Source organism: Rasamsonia byssochlamydoides (assembly GCF_041956645.1).
Source record: "Rasamsonia byssochlamydoides strain NRRL 3658 unplaced genomic scaffold VTN77scaffold_81, whole genome shotgun sequence".
Lineage (NCBI taxonomy): Eukaryota > Fungi > Ascomycota > Eurotiomycetes > Eurotiales > Trichocomaceae > Rasamsonia > Rasamsonia byssochlamydoides.
The window spans coordinates 1-19,300 of record NW_027192464.1 but is presented as its reverse complement, the minus strand read 5'-3'; the positions used below and the strand labels follow the sequence as shown (position 1 = coordinate 19,300).

General features: G+C 49.1%; 9 protein-coding genes across 9 annotated transcripts; 3 read left to right on the top strand and 6 right to left on the bottom strand.

The window, feature by feature from the left end:
* Positions 1-285: 285 nt before the first annotated feature.
* On the bottom strand, positions 286-1,165 carry VTN77DRAFT_9056 (uncharacterized protein; the record flags this gene model as incomplete). The annotated part of the gene is made up of 3 exons (XM_069425622.1): positions 286-735; positions 839-932; positions 1,035-1,165. The coding sequence occupies 3 exons, from the start codon at positions 1,163-1,165 to the stop codon at positions 286-288; spliced, it is 675 nt and encodes a 224-aa protein (XP_069274193.1).
* A 673-nt stretch (positions 1,166-1,838) lies between these two features.
* Positions 1,839-3,097, bottom strand: VTN77DRAFT_9055 (uncharacterized protein; the record flags this gene model as incomplete). Its single annotated transcript, XM_069425621.1, has 3 exons — positions 1,839-2,824; positions 2,883-2,928; positions 2,990-3,097. 3 exons carry the CDS (start codon positions 3,095-3,097, stop codon positions 1,839-1,841), a joined length of 1,140 nt encoding a protein of 379 aa, XP_069274192.1.
* An 822-nt stretch (positions 3,098-3,919) lies between these two features.
* On the bottom strand, positions 3,920-5,672 carry VTN77DRAFT_9054 (uncharacterized protein; the record flags this gene model as incomplete). The annotated part of the gene is made up of 4 exons (XM_069425620.1): positions 3,920-4,182; positions 4,270-4,855; positions 4,940-5,229; positions 5,417-5,672. 4 exons carry the CDS (start codon positions 5,670-5,672, stop codon positions 3,920-3,922), a joined length of 1,395 nt encoding a protein of 464 aa, XP_069274191.1.
* A 1,073-nt stretch (positions 5,673-6,745) lies between these two features.
* On the bottom strand, positions 6,746-8,579 carry VTN77DRAFT_9053 (uncharacterized protein; the record flags this gene model as incomplete). The annotated part of the gene is made up of 5 exons (XM_069425619.1): positions 6,746-6,829; positions 6,882-8,057; positions 8,115-8,277; positions 8,343-8,426; positions 8,485-8,579. 5 exons carry the CDS (start codon positions 8,577-8,579, stop codon positions 6,746-6,748), a joined length of 1,602 nt encoding a protein of 533 aa, XP_069274190.1.
* Positions 8,580-9,006: 427 nt separating this feature from the next.
* On the bottom strand, positions 9,007-9,319 carry VTN77DRAFT_9052 (uncharacterized protein; the record flags this gene model as incomplete). Its single annotated transcript, XM_069425618.1, has 2 exons — positions 9,007-9,061; positions 9,120-9,319. The coding sequence occupies 2 exons, from the start codon at positions 9,317-9,319 to the stop codon at positions 9,007-9,009; spliced, it is 255 nt and encodes an 84-aa protein (XP_069274189.1).
* A 1,683-nt stretch (positions 9,320-11,002) lies between these two features.
* VTN77DRAFT_9051 (uncharacterized protein) lies at positions 11,003-11,601 on the top strand (the record flags this gene model as incomplete). The annotated part of the gene is made up of 2 exons (XM_069425617.1): positions 11,003-11,060; positions 11,183-11,601. 2 exons carry the CDS (start codon positions 11,003-11,005, stop codon positions 11,599-11,601), a joined length of 477 nt encoding a protein of 158 aa, XP_069274188.1.
* Positions 11,602-12,331: 730 nt separating this feature from the next.
* Positions 12,332-13,772, top strand: VTN77DRAFT_9050 (uncharacterized protein; the record flags this gene model as incomplete). Its single annotated transcript, XM_069425616.1, has 2 exons — positions 12,332-12,848; positions 12,913-13,772. 2 exons carry the CDS (start codon positions 12,332-12,334, stop codon positions 13,770-13,772), a joined length of 1,377 nt encoding a protein of 458 aa, XP_069274187.1.
* Positions 13,773-14,872: 1,100 nt separating this feature from the next.
* VTN77DRAFT_9049 (uncharacterized protein) lies at positions 14,873-17,127 on the bottom strand (the record flags this gene model as incomplete). Its single annotated transcript, XM_069425614.1, has 2 exons — positions 14,873-16,934; positions 17,000-17,127. 2 exons carry the CDS (start codon positions 17,125-17,127, stop codon positions 14,873-14,875), a joined length of 2,190 nt encoding a protein of 729 aa, XP_069274186.1.
* Positions 17,128-18,421: 1,294 nt separating this feature from the next.
* VTN77DRAFT_9048 (uncharacterized protein) lies at positions 18,422-19,227 on the top strand (the record flags this gene model as incomplete). The annotated part of the gene is made up of 3 exons (XM_069425613.1): positions 18,422-18,855; positions 18,907-19,127; positions 19,199-19,227. 3 exons carry the CDS (start codon positions 18,422-18,424, stop codon positions 19,225-19,227), a joined length of 684 nt encoding a protein of 227 aa, XP_069274185.1.
* Between the last annotated feature and the right edge of the window lie 73 nt (positions 19,228-19,300).

Below are 19,300 nucleotides of genomic sequence, written 5' to 3'. Positions count from 1 at the left end.
TGCTGTATGTTATGATGAACGAATTGACGTAACTCCTGAGGTTGCTGATTGTCGGGCGTAATGGACACGGCAACTTAGTTACTCGAATGTCCAGATGTGTCTGTTGACAGTAAAAAAAAAAGTATTTGCTTCACAGCTGGTATATTATATCCTGATTCTGAGCTAAGTCATAATACGAGCGAACATTATCACGAATGTACGAATATACGAAGTATTACCTTGATTCTATCTGTCAGAACATCATATCCATATATATTATCACGACAGTTGCAGTCATTATTTCTATCATTTTGAACCGCTCTTCGCTGGATTTTGCTGTCCTCCAGCTAGCAAGGCGTCGTCTTCCGCTGCATCCCCATCTTCCTCTTCCTCATTCTCATCATGATATACACCCTCATTATTGGCATTTCTCGTCCTTCCCTGGACGTCACTATTCTTATTCTTCTTATTACCACTGCCGTTCCCGCTGCTGTTATTGCTCCTGTTGTCGCTACTGTCGTCCATCTTCTCCCTCATCCCAACAAGAATACACCCCGCCGCCATCATCGCCGCGCCCACCCACCACAACCCGCGCACGCGCTCGCCAAAGACGATCATGCCCAGGATGGCCGTGACAAGGAAGTTCGCCGAGGTATTGGTGATCGAGACTTTGGTCGTCGAGGGTGCGGCGGTCAGGGCGCGGGTGAAGAGGGCCCACATGATGACGTTGCTGAGGAGGTTGAGGGCGAAGCAGATCTATCGATTATCATTATCATTATCAGCTTGAGCTTTCCAACAACAACAATGAAATGAGAATAAACTATGAAAAGGGAATGGAATGAAATGACTATATACGTACCCCCCGCACAACAACCTCCACAAGCCCATCATCAGGGAGATGCAAGAACTGGGCGATCCTGTGCGCTACGGAGGCAGTCGATCCGGCCGTTGTTCTGTATGAAATCAAGAACAAATAAATCAGTCTTCAAGTCCCTCTTCCCCTCTCCCTCTCCGTGCGTGCGGTGAGTGGTAACAGAGGAAGCAGGGATGCTTACAACTTCGCAAACAATCCGTTCATCGCCGCGAATGTCCCGCTTGCGATGGCTAGGGTGATCCATCGTGTTGCTGTGAAGGTGGTGGTTGTCGTATTGGTAGTGGTAGTGGTAGAACTGGCCTTCGCCGTCATTGTAGATGGATGGATGAACACTGATGGATGCTAATGAACCCTGATGGGCTGGCTCGGAGGGATAGGATAAAGTAGATGAGATGAGGTTCAGAGTTATTATTATTAGGTAGGTAGATTGGAGTAAGAGGAGGACCGCTATCGAACGACTTCCACTCCTTTTCCTTTCCTTTCCTTTCTATTCTCAAATTCGGACTCGATGCTGGATGGTGTGTCTGAGCTGAATGGAATTGAAGTGAATTGAGCGACTTGAATTGGATCAATTGAAGAGGTTCAAGTTGACAGCTGCGGAGTAATTGGGGATCCCAACGCGGGTTAGCAGAGGTGCGCGCGCGGCGTGCAGTCAGTTTAACTAACTGGATCCACAAGCTTAATTATAGATATTAACTTGCCTAATGCTACGACGAATGACAGTGGACCTCACATATAGTGTACTGTTCCTATTCAGACGATAAGAATTGGGACGAAAGGCTTTTTTTTTTCAAAAAGAACATTCTTCTATGCTTTCTACTATATACGCTAAGTTAACTACTTCCAATGAATGTAAAAACGTGTTGAGACGGAGATTCGATTCCACAGAATGACTGCCCAGACCAGACGCCTTCCAACTCCCGCCTATCTTCTTATGTATGTACAGTACAGTGCAAGTCTTAACAACAACCTCATGCTATTCTTTCTACGGAGACAACCGCTCTATCCGCCACTTGAAAGATTCTTCACCCCCCTGCTCCTCCGTGCCGACCCGCACGTATCGGAATCGATCATGCAGTCGGCTCTTTCGGCCTTGCCAGAACTCGACCGATTCAGGGACAATGCGAACACCGCCCCAGAAAGGTGGCAGAGGAATCTCCTCTATATCGGCGAAGCGCGCTTCCATGTCTTTGACGCGCTGCTCTAGCACGGCGCGGCCGTCGTCGATGTCGGTGCGGGATGCGTCGATTGTCGCTGCTGTTACTGCTGCCGCTGCTACGTCGCTCTTCCGTCTTCGTGAAGGTAGTGTCCCTGGCTCGGCCGACCATAGCACTTTGCTCTGCCAGCTCGCCCACGCGCCGATTTGACTGCCGCGTTCTCTCGTGCGCCAGTACATCTCGCTCTCTTCCCTGGTGAGCGGCTCGATCAGGCCCTCGATCCTCACTTGGCGCTCAACGGTGGGCCAGAAAAAGGTCAGCGCAGCCCATTTGTTGCCCTCTGCATTGATTTCATCCGGTCCAAGTACGGCACCAGGAACATCCACCGCGGGGTCAACATCATTGGCTCCTTTCCCAAACACCTGTCCGCCTTTTCCCTCCCGGCTGCCCCAATTGCTGTAGATGACCCAACCCCTCTCGTCCAGCTCTTTGAGATATACCACGCGAGCACTCACACGGCCAGACGGGAGAGATGCCGTGGCCAGGATGCATGTCTCCGGCGCCGAGGAGGGAGGAAGACGGGAATCTCTGAACCAGGCGTGGAACTGATGGAGAGGGTTGGTCGGGTGTAGTTGGGAGATCGTGAGCGGCGGGTTAATCACGAACTGGTGCGCGCGCGCTGGATGAGACAGAAGTTCCTGCTGGGTGGCCGAGGTGGGCGTAGATGTGTCGGAGCGAGATATCTCCTCTGTAACATGAGAGGTCGCTGTCTTCGCAGCCTCGGCATTGGGTGGTTGGATGTCGCCTGGAGCGACTGCAATGGACATCAGCTATATATACCGATTTCTGCCAGTGAACGGAAGATAACATACAGACCAGCCTCTTAGGATGGTTGGAGTTGGAGTTATTTTGACCTTGCTGCGCCGTATTAGTTTCGCTGTCCCATTCCCACAGGAAATTAAATGAAATTGCAACTTACCTTCTCTGCCGTCATGGTGATCCAGCGAATTGACCTTCTGCAAAGCACGAAACCACTCCAATTCAGCGACAACCACGAAGGTAGGATCGTAGGACGAACGGCGGGCATGAACCCCGCACTGTCGAATTTGCGTAAAAAGGAAAGTCAGCAGCTGCGGCAAGGACTACCAATTCAAGGAGCGGAAAAGAAAAAGAAAAAGAGGTAGCAGCTGCAGTTCAATTAGGAAGAAAGCCTGTCGATAGGTACGTACTGTACTGTACAAATGGAGGGCGGAGTGCGAAATTATTGTAGTCGGCGGGCACCGAGCGCATGGGATGACATCGGCTTGGTGGGGGCCGTTGCATTGCGGAGAGCATAAAGTTAGGATTTCCATTGACTTCAACAACCCTTATCAAATTGATCATGAATTGACATTTCCTAGTGGCTCTTTACAGGCGAGTACACATATTCAACGCTTTTCTTCAAGGAGCTGGATACGGATGGTCCTTCCCATCCATAACTGGATCTCTGGAAATTATACTGACCTTAACTTCCTTTTTGCACACTATCTATCACATGGCTATAAAAACAACAGATATAAGCACACTATCAGATTCATGAAATCTACCTAGTCCCTACCAGTAAGAGATATATCTAGATATATTAGGCTATTAGTAAGGGATATGTCTTAGTATATAAGGGAGACAAACATTATTGAGGGATAATAGTAAGAACTATAAGTAGGGAGCCTAGGTACCTTGAAAGTAGATAATTAAAACTACCTATATATAATAATAGGTAAGGCCCTGGGGGCCAGGAGTCACAGGCATGAATAGGCCCATATTTTCTCTTCAAAGTTCAAATCAAACCAGTCAAGCGAAGAGAGACCTATACATAAGGCTTGTCTTGTCTCATCAAAAATAGTGGAACTGCAGAATTGACCATACCTTCCTACAAATGTGCCTTCTTGCTAATCCCAGCCGTCGCGAGGATCATCTCCTCCGTACTATCCAGTCTCTCCTTTGTCGTCCGATACAATCGCGGAATCCCCGTCTCCTCGAAGGGGATGTCATCGCGGATCATCTTCGCGATGCCCTTGGCGGAAAGCAGGATCTGGGGCATCCCATGGCCCGAGAAACCGGCGATGATCAGCTGGCCTGGTTTACTGGGAATGTGGCCGACGTGTGGGAGGTAATCGCTGGAATAGCCCATCACTAGGATAGCTGTCAGCATCCCTATCGACCATCTATCTCATGAAACTCGACGTCAAAAGGAGAGTAGATAAGTAGATTATCACCAACCTCCAGTCCACACTCGATCCGTATATGCGCCGCTATTCTCCCAGCCCCGGAAATGCCGCTGCATGTAGCCGTCAAAATAGTGCTTCGCCGACTCTATCAGCTTTGAATCATCGACATTATTATACCAATTCTTCGGATAGGAGAGATAGTCTCTTCTCGCTCCTCCAACGATAATGCTGCCGTCAGGCCGAGGAATCAGATAGTCGTACTGCGCCGCACTCCACCGCAAGCTGTAAGTATTGGGGAGATGTGGCGCTGGCTTGTTATCCTCAGGAGTGACGATCCTGCTGCAGATGCCGCGGACGGGGACGATCTTGCCCGCGTACTGTGGTGCAAGGGCTGCGGTGTAAGCGTTTGTCGCGTATACCACTTTCTTTGCCCGGATCGAGCCTCGAGACTGGGTGACGACCGTCCAGCGTCCTGTCGAGGGATCTGGTGCTGCTGATACCTCGGAGACGGGTGTGTGCATCTGCAGATTGACGCCCCGGGAGACTGCGATTTTCAGGAGATGAAGCACGAGCTTGTACGGCCAGATATGACACGCCGTGAAACTGAGACAGCCTTTGGCGTTTTTCACTCCAGATATCTGTCGACGATACGAGTTTAGTTAGCGGTCCTTTAAATCATCTTCTTTGAGAAGAGAAGAGATGAGATGAGATGAAATACTTACCCTCTCCGCCTTCGACCCCGGTATATACTCCACATCCAGCACAGTATCAACACCAACCTTCACCAGGTCATCATAACCCTGTTTGACCTCGTCGCAGTAACCATCGTCCAGCAGAACATCCACCGCGCGCGTAATATGGAAATCGCAATCGATGCCCTCTTTCTCCACGAGCTGCTTCATCGCAGGGATATGGGCCGTTTCAAATTTCGCCAACTCCACCGCTGCTTCGCGGCCGTATTTGGGAGCATTGTTGATGATGACTTGGTATGGGCTTGGTTTCAAGTGTCCGCCTGCATTATTCAACCTGGTCAATTAGTTCTCTTTCTCTCTTCGGATAGTTGTTCAAGGTATCATGAGGAGCGTAAAAACTTGACAGTAAGCCACAGGAGACTGGAAACGAAAAAGCAAATTTAGATTATTTCATCCCACTCCACATATCCGCATGGAAGTAGGTAAGTAGGTATGGGTTCAACTCGCCATTTCGCCCCGTCGCCCCCGAACACGCCTCTCTAGCTTCAAGAATCAGGATCGATGGCGGCGAGGGGTTCTCATCCAGGAGATGATAGGCGACGCAGGCACCAGCATACCCAGCTCCGATGATCACAATGTCGCATTCTGCGGGGAGCTCCTCCGTGGAACGGTGACTGTCGAGATCATGGGGCTGCGTTCTCCAGAAGGAGAGGGTGCTGTTGGGCACGGGGAAGGGCTTGGAGGATGACTCTAGCGTAGCCATTATCAATTGAATCAACGAAAAGATAGTGGCAGTGAGATAGTGAGATGGATTGATTTGAACTATCAAGATTGGAATTTCTCCCTTTTCCTATCTTTTTTCTTTTGAGTTTCTCGAAGAGCCCAGCTCTGCATGAGCTCTATCTGAGTTCTGAATTCGTAAATGTTCTATATGAAAATAACCTAGAGATAGGAGGAGAAGATAGCCAATATCGATAAAAGATTCAAGAACGAGAGATAAGCTACGCTGATAGCGATGTGGGTACGTGGGGTGGGCCAACAGCGTCCCAAGTTCAACCACGTTGGAACTCCGTACTAGTAGAAAGAATGCCGAAATCATACAGTCTACATTCAGCTAGCCAATAATGCAATCGAAGTACAAATATCTACATTCGCCATACATACATACAAAGATATCTAAAGGGAATGTCCTCAACACCTCCATTCCCGTTGCCTTGAGCCCTGATCGTTCTGCGCAAATCCCTCCAGCAGTCTTGCTCTGCCCCAAAATAACGATCCTTGAATGGCAAACCAATAGAAGTCACCAGACGCAAAAAAGGTCTGCACAGAGACCACCGCCTCAAGGCATCAGAAGAGTAGTTGTAAATTAGAGAATTAGAATCCACTCAACCAGGATGGAATCAAAGAAAACAACGCGCTTGCGTGGTTGAAGAAGAAGATAAGAAAGACCAAGGGCAAAGTTATCGCCATAATTGGGGGTATAAAAAAAATGGCAAAAAAAAAAGTTTAAGAAGAAAAACGATCTCGCTGAGCCACCCAGAAATCGCCTTACAGGTCGTCTACGGACGTCAATCGCCAGCTCAAAAGCCTCTGCAAGTCGATGTTCGAAACCAGCGCATCTTATAAACAAGGCAAGGAGGGCAATACGATACTGCGAAGAGGGTCGAACAGCTATTTGGCAGAGGCCCCAGGATTGGGATTTTTGGCGTGTCTGTCGGACAAAAAGAGGACAAAAGAAGACCTCGCGAAACGCCGTAAAGAGAAGAGGAAAAGAAAAGCTATCGTCAAGACATGATGCCGCATGAAACGTGTTCTTCGGATCAGAAGGCATTTGTATTAGGCTGGGGGAGAACCAGCCTCAGCTGCCACATCTCCTTCAATAATTTTTCTCCAATGTTGCGGGAGACACACACAAACAAGCTGCATGATTTGTTAGCTGATTGTAAGGTAATAAGGCAAAGGATGTACTGACCGGAAACGCCTTGATCTCCCCTCGAGGTGGAGGAGATGAGTCCTGTCTCTCTGATCCGTTGGAGACACCACTGTCCCGGTGGGGATTGTGCTTCGCATCAAAATCCTCTGCCCTGTCGCTGAGACGAACACCCGTTGCCCAGCCGTCGTCCCAGATACCAACCACCTTCAACATATCTCCTCTTTCTAGTTCGAACTCGTCCGCCGCCCGAGGCTGATAAGCCCACAGCACCGAAACTGCGTCACCTGGATGAATATCGTCCTGCGAGTAGTAGTCGCGGAAGTAAGGAAGCTGTTCCGATTGCCCGCTGGCAACGCCCTCGGGAGATGAGACCTGCCCACCCGTGCCGGAACGGGGAGAATTCTCGCCCTCCATCGCCAATACGGAGGTGCTGGAAAGCGAACCGTGACGCCTTGAAGTGACTGGAGGACCGCGCCGGGAGAAAGCTCCGGGACTCGCCCCCAGTCGCTCAGAGTCGGTATCACTGTACTTGGCACCACCAACTCTGGCGGTACCGGTGTGAGTGCGAGGAGAGCCTTCCGATTCAGCCTGCAAAGCTGACATTCGGGCCACTCGTCCTCCTGGAACCGGCTCGTAACTCTTCTGACTAGCAACTGCAGGCGCATACTGCATTTGCGGCACGCCTTTCCGGTGCGGAGTCGGCTGATTGAGGATGTTGTTTCCCTGCGCCTGGCGTCTGCGTAGACAGATTAGAAGGAGGGCCAGCAAGCCCACCAACAACGCGAACCCAGCCACCGAACCTATTGCAATGCCGGCAATTTGACCTCCAGAAAGACCGTGGCTCGAATTGGTGGAGTTAGAAGTCGCTGATGGAAGGGAAGTAGATGTAGACGAGGGAAACAAAGGCGGCAAAGTTGTGGGCGACGGAAGATGAACATTTGTGCAACGACCCGCGGCATTTGAATTTATACAGCACGAATCAGTTGCATTGGGTGAACTAGCTGCGCAATAACTGCAGAGACCCAAGAGATTCGTGCCATAACCACACTCGTCTGGCTCATTTTGTTCCCCAGAAATGCATGATCCCGACAGCGAATCTGCAGGCAACGCACAGTTGGTGAAATCGGCGCGAATCTGGCTCATGAAGTTGGGCTGGGGCGTGCCACAGAGTTTCGAGTTCACCGCTATCTCCTCCTCACTTGTCGCAGCGAGAGCCTATGATAAATCAGTAAAAAAAGGTCGTTTTTTGTCAGAGGGAGTCGGGGTACGAACGCAAGTATCAGCGCAGAGAGGCATTGACTGCGCATTCGAGAGACCACATGGACCTTTGGAGTTCTGCACAATCCCATTGCAAATCACGCTGGTCGTATATCGAGCATAGTAGTCGCTGGTGTTTGTGAGATTGACGTTCGTACATCCCAAAAGTTCCTGATACCTGGTGAAAAAGAGAGAGGATCAGTCCCGGCCAAGATCGATCAACCCCACTGTAGCTGAACATACTTCTCCTTGACATATGGCCCCTTGACCCAGTTGCTCAGTTGCTGGTCGAACTCTTGGACGTTGCCAACATATGCGAGAAACGGACTATGTCAACCCGTCAGCCACGTCGGAACGGCACCGTCCATTTCGAAGAGAACCATACAATTGCGAAACAAGAGTGGAATCGGTCGATATGTAAGAAGCATTAAAAGCAGGGCAGGTCGTAGAACCAGCAAGCGAAATGCAGGAGCCGGACATGGTGGGCGGGTCCTCCGAATTGACAGTCTCAAAATTCCAATGGCAGCCGAACGAAGATCTCTGACCGGCCAATCTATTTTCCAACACTTGATAATCAAATTGGACGCACACGAGTTCCTCACAGTCTCCTCATATCGGGTTGCTATCGGGTTTTGAGATTCAACGGGCGACCGCCGCGCAAGGAAAGGTAACGGGAAAAAGAAAAAAAAGGGGGAAAAAGGAATCGCAGACCGACAACGGCCTGAAGAAAGTAAAGGTAACGAGTGACTTGGGGGGTCTAACACCACCCTGATGAGAACCGTAAAGGAATGTACGGTCAAAGAAGTAAAAGAGCGACTCCCAAGAGAATCGAGGGGGAAAGAGGAGGAGAGAAAAAGAAACAGAAGGCGCGCGCGGGAACAGCAGAGAGGCTGGTTGGGTCTACGCTCTAGTACTCTCCAGGACCAGGTGTCAGCAGGCTACCTAAGGTAACTACTCCCTGGCTGTACGGTTAACCTTTAGCTACCCAAGTTCAAACTTCAGTTCTAGCACCTCACTAACCGGCTCTGAGGGGGAGCCAGGCGGAGGAAATCAGGGACACGACTGTCTAAGATGAAACAGGCTAGAATAGGCCAGCGAACGGGCCCCAGCATGGAGCCAACCGAGCATGCATCACCCCGACTGGACCGCGTCCAAACGGACTTCCGTGGCTTCTGCGCCGGCTGCCAGGGACTCGAGTAGGAGACAAAGCCAGCAAACATCCTTGCAGAATTGTGTCACGCCCAGCCAGATGAAACGCGTTGGCATCCAGGCAAAACGCAAACAACTCAAGGTCTGGAACTCGTGCCAGGCTGAGAAACAGACTTTTTACCTGTAATATTGGTGTTGACCTCGTGGATCATTGTTGACAGCCTTGTAGGGATAGGCCCACGACATGGACTGGATGCTCTACAGTGCGAACACGTACTACCGAGCTACGTGGGAGGAAATGAGTTACTACCCCAAGTACTCCGTACATGTAGCGCGCAGGGCAGTGAATAGTACGAGGAACCATGTCCCGGGAGTACGGAGTAATACTCCATAGAACTATCCGTAGAATTAATATTAATATCCCCTCGATAAGAGCAAAAATTTATTATTGCGCGAGACGGTACGGACTACTCCGTAGCCCAGGGTGTGTTCTCCACTCAGCATCCCGCATCGCGTGCGCAAGCTAGGTAGCTCTGCGATATTAATACGCCGGGTACGGATACGGTGTACGGAGTAGCCGACAGTCATCCAAAATTGGCACAAATCGATAGATGGTTCCAGGAACACCGAACAGCACCGAAGGTGGAGTCGGAGTTCATGAGCTCGTGCCTTGTGGCCCAAGGAGATATCTGATAATTAATACGGTACTCCGTAGCTTTTACCCGGGGCTAATAACTATGGCATGCTAGATCGACGGTGTACCGTGCACGTGTCTTTTTACCTAAGCATCTGAGCTTTGCAATCGGCAACTCGTGGAGTCGGTAGTGAGCAGTGGCCACGGGGAGTAGTACGCCGTAACCATGAGGATTCATTTATCATTCTCAGCTCCTGGCTACATCAGAGCGTCTAACATTCTAACTTGCTCACAAAGTGGTCGAAATTACAAACAAATGCTTGTATCGGCAATCAACACTCGAAACATCCTGTCTGCATATTATTGTGATTCAACCCCAGTCTCTCCCTGTACAGCTCTTCAGCCATTCATTCGGTACTGGCGTGGCGTCGAGAAATCATAAAGCCGATATTATGACTGGCTTGATACCTGTCAATTCCTCGTTCTTAGCCACATGCATAAGATCGTTTTGGCGTCTGCTCTGACAGGCGCCACTGATTGATATCCAGGTGGCCTCCCACGAGATGGTCAATTCATTTTGTCGACTTATCTGTCTCCAACTACAGTATGTTCCAACTATGACATCTTGTTGCTCTTTTCAAATGGCTCAAGAGTAAGGCCGGGCAGCAGTTCTATCTATACCGGTAAATGAGTAATTCAAATCAATCCAGTAGATGGGGCTGCTTCTTAAAATAACTGGTCAATGACAATATGGTCGTCCAAGCATGTCAACCTTGTTCCAAAGCTTCTCTTTAATTGTACCTAGGAATGGCAACGGAGAACCACCAACTCAAAGGAGACAGTCACGTGAAGCAGGGTGCCAGAGTCATGCCACCAGGAGGCTCAGCTCAGCCTTACTGATGTCATGCAGTCCCTGCCCCAGCCTGCAACTGTGGAGAGGCTCCAGGCTCCCATATTCTGCAAATCGCAACTCTCCCTTGAACCACAGCAAATCACCGAGTCTTTCATAATCCCCGCGTAGATGGGTATTCCCATCTTCATTCGTCTCTGATTTATATTCTCAACACATCATCCCGACGCGTCTAGATTTCTTTGAGAGGTCGATCGCGCTGTCTGAATCATGTGCGGCGCAGACGTCTTCCTTGCCGTCCTCGCTGTTTTCTTTCCACCCATTTCTGGTGAGTACCCAGCCCGCAACCGCACATTCTCATTCTTCTGAATTCTAGCTGGAAAAAAAAAACAAATTTGGTGATACTGTTACTTGGGGATTTTTATGATACTGACAGTGACAATCCAAAAGTGTGGATAAAGCGTGGCATTTGTACCGCCGATTCGATTATCAACCTCGCTCTCTGCTGTCTCGGCTACATTCCTGGTCTGCTGCACTCTTGGTATATCATCTTGAAATACCCAGACCAAGACCCCGATTATCCAGAACATGAGGGTCTCACGGGCTCCCATCGCGGAGATGTCGAAGGCGGTCGGGTGACTTACTACTACGTGTCTCATCAACCTGCTCCGCATCCAGGAGACAGAAACTACGGTGCAATTTCGACCCCTCAGACTGTCCCACCACAAGTGCCATCTGCTACACGACCTGCTCCGCAAGCACCATACCCAGAAGCTGATAGCAGCTATGCGGCCCCTAGCGACAGTCGCCCCCCACCAACGTATGCAGAAGCCGTGAGAGGTGATTACAAGGTGCAGACTCAAGACTAGAGTTCACGGCACATTATTAATGCTCTTGAGTACAAACAAAGAAAGGAGAAGGAGAATGTCTTTCGGATTGAATGACGACTCACTATTCCCCCAATATTTCATGCAGTTATGTTTGACATAGGTGCGCTTTCTGGCACCATGATATTCTAATGAAAAGCCCTCTTCTCTTCCAGTTTTTCATATGACCAGAGTCGTTTTCTCTGTAATTACTCTATGCCTCTGGATCGAGGAATCCAACGCTTGGATCATTTTTCCTGTATGTGCTCCGTCTCTCCTGAACTTTCTGTCATCCAAATTTTACAGGTTAATAAATACCAGCATGTGTTTATCGAGAGAATAAAAAAATCAATACTGATGACGGAAATGTGCTATTCCAATGTCTAACTGTCGAGACTGATATGCAATTCAGATGTCTTTGACGTGTGCCTATCCCTACAATTCTAGCCTCTAATGCAGCAAACACAAACCAAACTGAACGAATTAAATGATAGTAAATGCATCTTCTCGGGAAAGAGAAGTAGGAAGTCCATATCTGTTGAATCGAGCTACTATACAATACAGTGTTCCTGTTGATCCGTCCAATCACGGGTCCCGCTGGAGTTCCGCAGCACTAAGACCTCAATTGGCGGCTTTCTCAGGTGACCAGGTCCTCTCCGACCGCCTGCTGCCCCATCCTCTTCAATTCCACGGCAGACAAAAGACCTGGTGGCCTCCAGAGGTTTGGCCAGCAATGCATCCGGTGCCATTGCTGTTCAGGCAGTCGCTCCGGACGGGCGTCGGCCTGGCGAGAACCTCCCGTCACCGTCCACCGCTCATTCCGTCAGCACCAACGAAACTCTCCTCTCCTACCAAGGTTCCCGCGCGGGAGTTTGCGATCTGCCTACGATGTCAATTCCGAGCCCAATCGCATCTCTACTCTTCCAGAGAGGAAGAGAAATCTGGAAAGGATGAGAAACTGTTGAATGAGACAAACGCCGACGCAAACCGACCTGAGGGACAAACAGCAGCGTCATCAGCGGTCGTGAACGAAGAAAAGGTGGAACGCCAACATGCTCCCCAAAGCAAGTTGGGAGGAAGGGATGAAGATCTCCCGTCCGAAGCAGAAGGACGAAGATCACAGCTGTCGAAGAAGTTTACCGATCTGATGGACAATCTGCAATCGAATATATTTGTTGCGGGTCAGAAGCTGAATGACCTGACTGGGTATTCTGCCATTGAAAAGCTCAAGAGGGATATCGAATCTCATGGTACGTGCTATTTTTCCTGCTGTTGAGGCTGGATTTTTCTGATTGACCCATGCTTGGTATGCAGAGGCACGAGTTCGCGAGGCCCGCTCTCTCGTCCGTCAGGCCAAGGAGGCCTACTCGGCTGCTATCAACCGCCGCTCGGCCTCTCAGCGGGAAGTAAATGAGCTTCTTCAGAGGAAACACGCATGGTCTCCGGCAGATCTCGAGCGCTTTACATCTCTCTACCGTTCCGACCATGCCAACGAAGTCGCGGAGGCTGAGGCACAGGAGAGGCTCACAGCGGCTGAACGTGAAGTGGAGGAGGCTACGGCGCAGCTCAATCGAAGCATCCTTTCTCGCTACCATGAAGAACAGATATGGTCGGACAAGATCCGGCGAATGAGTACCTGGGGCACTTGGGGCCTGATGGGGGTGAACGTGCTCCTGTTTCTGATCTTCCAGGTCTTGGTCGAACCATGGCGACGACGGAGGTTAGTGAAGGGGTTCGAGGAGAAGGTCAAAGAAGCGATCGAGAACGAGGCTGCTGCGACCAGAGCAATTGCAGCTGGTGTAGCAGCAAGCACCTGTCCCAGCACGGATGCCGCGGTCGGGTCGGTGGCTGCAGCAGAACAGGTCGAGACTGAGCCCATGGTGAACGAGCAAGCGGATGGAGTCGAGTCGAATGTCGGCCTGGTATCAGACCCAGACACGGGAGTTCCTGTTACCACGCTTCCAGATAGTCTCCCACCAGAGTCAATCCTACCCGATCAGCTGACAGTCGACAATGCTCTGTCTCTTGAATACTGGAAGGCAACAGTTCACAACCTTCTCAGCGAACGAAATGTGGTGCTCACCCAGCGCGATCTGACGACGATTGCGGTCCAGAGCGCCGCGGCTGGAGCAGCTGTGATGGGCCTATTGATCGCCATATTCAGGCCTCACTGAGCGGGATTACATTCTAATCGGTGTATTATTTTAAATTTAAAACCAAGATAATAGACTTGTAGATACGAGCATGTTTCATTTAGCGCATGTATGATATCCATACACAAATATACATTTACATCATATCTACGGGAAATGGATTGTTTATCTGAGGAGTGTCACTGATTCGTGTCGTTGACTGGACTTCAGGCTTTGCAAATCATTTCGAGTGAGTCAGAGCTCCATTTTCACGGATCGGAGCTGATCGTCATTGAAACAGGTTGTCTTAGCAATCCCCGTTAATAGTTCAGTCTTGGGATCAGCTAGGTCGATTTTGAATTGAACACTGCTCCATGTTAACACCGAATGATATTTGACAGTAATTATTACTCCTTTCTACCTCGATAATACCATCTGATGGAGTCACCCGAGGGGAATACATTCCTATAGCCGGGAAGAATCGAAGAGCCTTATTAAATACAGTTACATACACGCTTGCAGACATGGCATCTTTAAGTGACGGCAAACGGAATCATACCGCTAATTTGACCGGTTTGTGTAGTATCAATCAATCAATGAGCTTCTTCTTGTAGACCCGGATACTTGTAGAGACAATAGAGGAAGGCTATTGATAGTGTGCCAAAAAAAAAAAAAGGAAGTTCAGGTATTTATAATATATAGTGATGCAAAACAGAGTAGTCTAGTAATCACTTTCTTTTTTATTCCATTTTTTTCTCTTTAAGGTAACAAAATAAAGATACTTCTTAATCTTTATCTTCATCCTAGATAGGAGATCTTAAGGACTTAGGTGGGTAGCTTAAAACCGATTATATCCTACTAATAAGAAGCTTTAGATCAAGTAAATTAGGTATAAATACCCTATCTGAAAAGATGCTACAACTCTTTAGTAATTAATATTATAATCTTTTCTAATTATATAAAATCTAAGGTCTATATTAGAGGTGAAACACGCAGTTGTTAACCTGATATGTAGGTATGTTAACCAGGAGAGAATACAGTGGTCTCTCCAGACAGAAGCCCAAGTCTTCTGAATACGTCCTTACGATACCTTCCTTGCAGACAATTCCAGCGCGGGGGGCTGGAGACAGGATTGGGTCTGCCTACGCTGCTACTGGTGGGATCTCTTCGCTGGTAACCACAGGAGATCCCTTCCGCTCCGACTTGGATAGTCTCCTGTCGTTCTCCTGGATGACTGATCCAACGCACCTCAGAGCTTCCATGACTCGGCCATGTAATTGACCATTCCTCACCGCCATATATATCTCGCTGGCATATGTCCCCAGTATCTTCCGAGGCCGCTGTTCTGGCGCCGCAAGTGTTGGATGGTCGTCAAGGCCCCGGTGCATCGGCACGTTCAAATCTTTCCTGACGAACTCGTATAGGATCTTCGATGCCGGGCTCACATAGGACGAAGTCGTCTGTTGCCTGAAAAAACTCTCTCGCGTGCGGTTGTACACGTCGCTCAAAGTTGCTCCGGCCATTTTCTGGTATTCTTCAATGATGGTCATCATATAAAGGGAGGAGGTTGTGGTCATGCCATCGACAGAGCGATAAACCATCACATGCTGAAGGAATGGACCTAGAGATTCTTTCGCGGCGACAACCCCTCGATCTTTGAGATCGAGGTGTGATAAACTCGTCCATTTCTCGAGCAAGATCTTCCACGACTCCGATGCAAGAGAGTCCAAGTTCTGCTTCTCTACAATTGGTGAGAAGAGTTTATGAACAATTCCTCGGATGGCTGGTTCAGCAGCCTTGACAAATTCTAAGTGAAGACAGCGAAGATCGAGAGCTTGGCAAAGAGCGTAGATATAGGTCGCAGCCATCAAAGACACCAGCTCGATTGCTTCAAGTGTGTAGCGAGCGGCCACCAGGGCCAAAGAATTTACTGATTGATTGTTCATTTCTGCGACTTGCACATGCGAACTGACGGGACGGGCAAGGTACGCGAGCTCCGACATGTAAGCTGCCATGTTGACATCGAAGCCTTTGAAGGTAAAGGAAAGGCTAGGGTCATCGGCACACAGGTTCGGAGGAAGTCCTTTGTTGAGCATGTTATTGATTAGCTCTGAACATTGGGCATACAAGAGCTTGCCAAGCATTTGCATTGCTGTCATCGTCTTTTCCATGGCAGATGTTACGCATGCCGCCTGGAAATTACCGCCGTGATGAATGCTGTTGTTAGCCACGTCAATCAATGGATTATCGGTCGTGGAGTTTATTTCAGCTTGAATTTGTCGATGCGCCAGGCAGAGGTCCTCGAGCTGTGGCCCGATCCACTGCGGTGCTGTCCGAAGCGCATACCGATCCTGAGCAAGGCCAATCGTTTGGGGGTCCTTGTCAGGAGCAAGCTTTGATCCCGAAAGAAACGCACTGATGTTGGCTGCAGCCTCCGTCTGGCCCGGATGAGGTCGGGCAGCGGAGATGAAAGGGTGATAATTATGAGCCGTGCCCAGCAAAGCTTCGGTGCCCATCGCAGTAAGCAGTTGGGAGAGCACAGCGATCTGCTGAGCCTGATGGCTGGCAATGCAAGCTGCCGCACAACTCGCGGCCGTTCCGTTCATGATCCCAAGGCCTTCCTTCGCGTGCAGACGGATGGGCTGCAGTCCAGCCTGTTCTAGAGCTTTATCCGCTGGCAAGTAGGTTGGATGATTGTCATCGCCTGTGCGCACGTATACATCCGGATTCCCCTCGAGCATGCCGGCAATGTATGACAGCGACGAGAGATCTCCGGAGGCTGATATGCTTCCGCGGAGCGGCACAACTGGCGTCATGTTCTTCCCCAGCAGAGTCAGGATAGACTTGACAATGCTGATCCGAACCCCTGAATGGCCTCGCATGAGAGAGTTGCATCGAATGAGCATCATTGCCTTGACGATTGGGACGGGCAAAGCGTGCCCTCGGAGACCTTCCGCCGGTGGAGTAGTGAGTGACAGCAGTCCCTTGTCAGATGGTAGTAAGATGCCCACGTTCAGATGTTGCTGCAATGCTATCTGGAGTCGCTCCAGACTCGCAGTACGAGTGTCTGCACTTCCTCCAAAGCCTGTATTGACGCCATAGACAGTCCGGCCGCGTTTCAATTCTTTGTCAAGAAAATCGACGCTTTCTTGCACTTGATCTAGGATCCTCGCGTCTTCTGTCAAAGCCGACTTGGCCCCATACCTTTTGAATTGTTTTGTCAGCTTGATCTGAGACCACGGTTACTATTCTTGAGCAATTCAGCGTACATGCAAACTGCTATCACACCAGGAATGGTCAAGGAATGTCCATCTGTGAGAACCGGTTCGTTGGAGTCGAGATATGCTTGCAGCGACACCCATTCGGAATGTGTTAGTTTGGCATGCTGGAGGTCCATAATGCACAGTAATCTCGTTCCAAAGCTTTTTCTGGGGAATAACGTGTCGATCCCTTGCAAAGTCGTTGAGGAAGGTTGTAGGTATTCGCAAGCCAACAGTGTAAACTTCCCCGTCTTGGTTAGAGGCACTTCTGCCTGCAGCCTATCACAACTGCCCAACCATATCTGGTGATCCACTTATCCCCTTAGTTGTTAACAAAATGTTCGCGACCTACCTACCTAATACGGAGTACATCATGGATTGCACCTACTTCCATTGATTTTCTTCTTCATACCATCGGCAACGCAGGTTTTAAGCAGGGTCCTTAGAATCTCCCATCTAGGATAAAGGTAAAGACTAGGTTTACTTAAGAAGGATCTTTTATTTTTACCTAAACAGAGAGAAATATAATGAAAATAAAGTAACCATACCTTCTCTACTTCTACTAGACTACTCTATTCATATTATTATACTCCGAGTATCTAACTCTGACCTTTTTCTTTTCTATTTATACTTTATACCTGCTTCTTAATCCTTACCTTTTCTCATTAACTACCTAGTATATTTACTTCTCTCTTCTCCGACCTAACTAGGTTATCTTCTAATTCTCAGTCCTGCGGAGCTTTTTGGGTACTACTCTACATCTACATCTCCGTAAGGTTCCCACTTGCTCCTACCAAATTGGTCTTCTTACTTCTCTCTCACTAGTACTGTCTTCTACTTACAGCTTTACTCGTCTTCCCCCCCCCCCCCCCCCCCCACCAACCTTTTGGTTACTTACTACCTTATTACGACGTGTTCAATTCCTGCTACTTACTGTATTTAGTCTTTTTCTTTACTGCATGCTCTTCTTCTTATTGAATTACTTCTCATTTTTTTTTCATTTTTTTTTCCATCCTGACCTCTCTTATCTCGCTCTCATTACTCACTTTCAGCTGAGCTTCTCTTTCAGTACTCCTCCTCTTATCCCTCTGTTACTCTTCCTCTACCACTCGTCTCCTCTCTTGCTTCTTTCAACTGTTACTGCAGACATCCCCTCATTGCTTATCCTCTCGCCTTTACATCTCGTCTTTGCTTCACTTATCCTGTTCTTAACATTTTATCACGTTTCATCTGCTCAGTTGCTATTACATCTACTTAACTGCTCCCTTCTACTCCTCATTGTTACATTTCCTCCCTCCTGCTCCTCTTTTCCTTCTTTCCACCTTCCATCTCTGCTCAACATAACTTCCGGAGGCTTCTCAGAAATTCACTTCTGTTCTTTCTTCTACCTCTTTAATTTCTCTCGCTTGAGACTCTTCTTGACCCTTGAAAATGGATCCATCAGGAGCTGAAGATCCCATCCATCCTACTGCTTCAGGGGGACCTATTACATCAGAGGAACCAGCCGCATCACAGGGATCACCGGTCCCGGATACTTCCCTTCCTCATACTGAATCAGGAGAACCGCCTGCCCCAAATCCCAGCGCCCCAAGCACTGGATCAGAAAATCCGCTTCTTCCACCCGCAGATATGTCGCCTACTGGGCCAAATGTTACAACACTGAACATCGACGACAAGATGCTCGAGACAGTTAATGAGCGCAAGCAACAGGCCAAAGCAAAAGGGGCGATTGCAAGAGCACGTCTGAGGCTTCAGAGACCGCAAAATGATGCTCAGAGTACTACTCACGAGGAGTCCATTAACCCAAACGAGGTGGACTGGGCTGCGGAAGCAGAGAACGCCCCAGCAGACGAAGACTCCGGAAAGTAAGTCAAAGGCGAACACCTTTCTTGACTACATTCTTACATGGCTACTAGCTTTGAAGCAGTTAAGAGATGGTTTGAGGCCCTAAAGAGACCAACGATGGAGCAAAAGGTTCAGTATGAGGCCGCCAAACGCGAAGAAGACATCCGCCAGAAGAGACTTCTCAGTAGGGAACAACTTGAGCAAGAACTTTCAGATCAGCCAGTCGACAATGAACTTTTATGTCCACAAGATGATACAGCAGCAACTTCTCACAAACGACCTCACGGCCAGAGTGATACAATTGATGAAGACAATGCAACTTCCGCAACAGGCCCTACTAATTCTAATCCAGCTCCTCCCAAGCGACGGCGGCAGGCCACAGTAACGGCTAAAGAGGGCCGAAAAAGCATGGAACTCGGACTAAATATCATGCTTTCAAGGCACAGAAAAAAGAGCGGTGGGGGG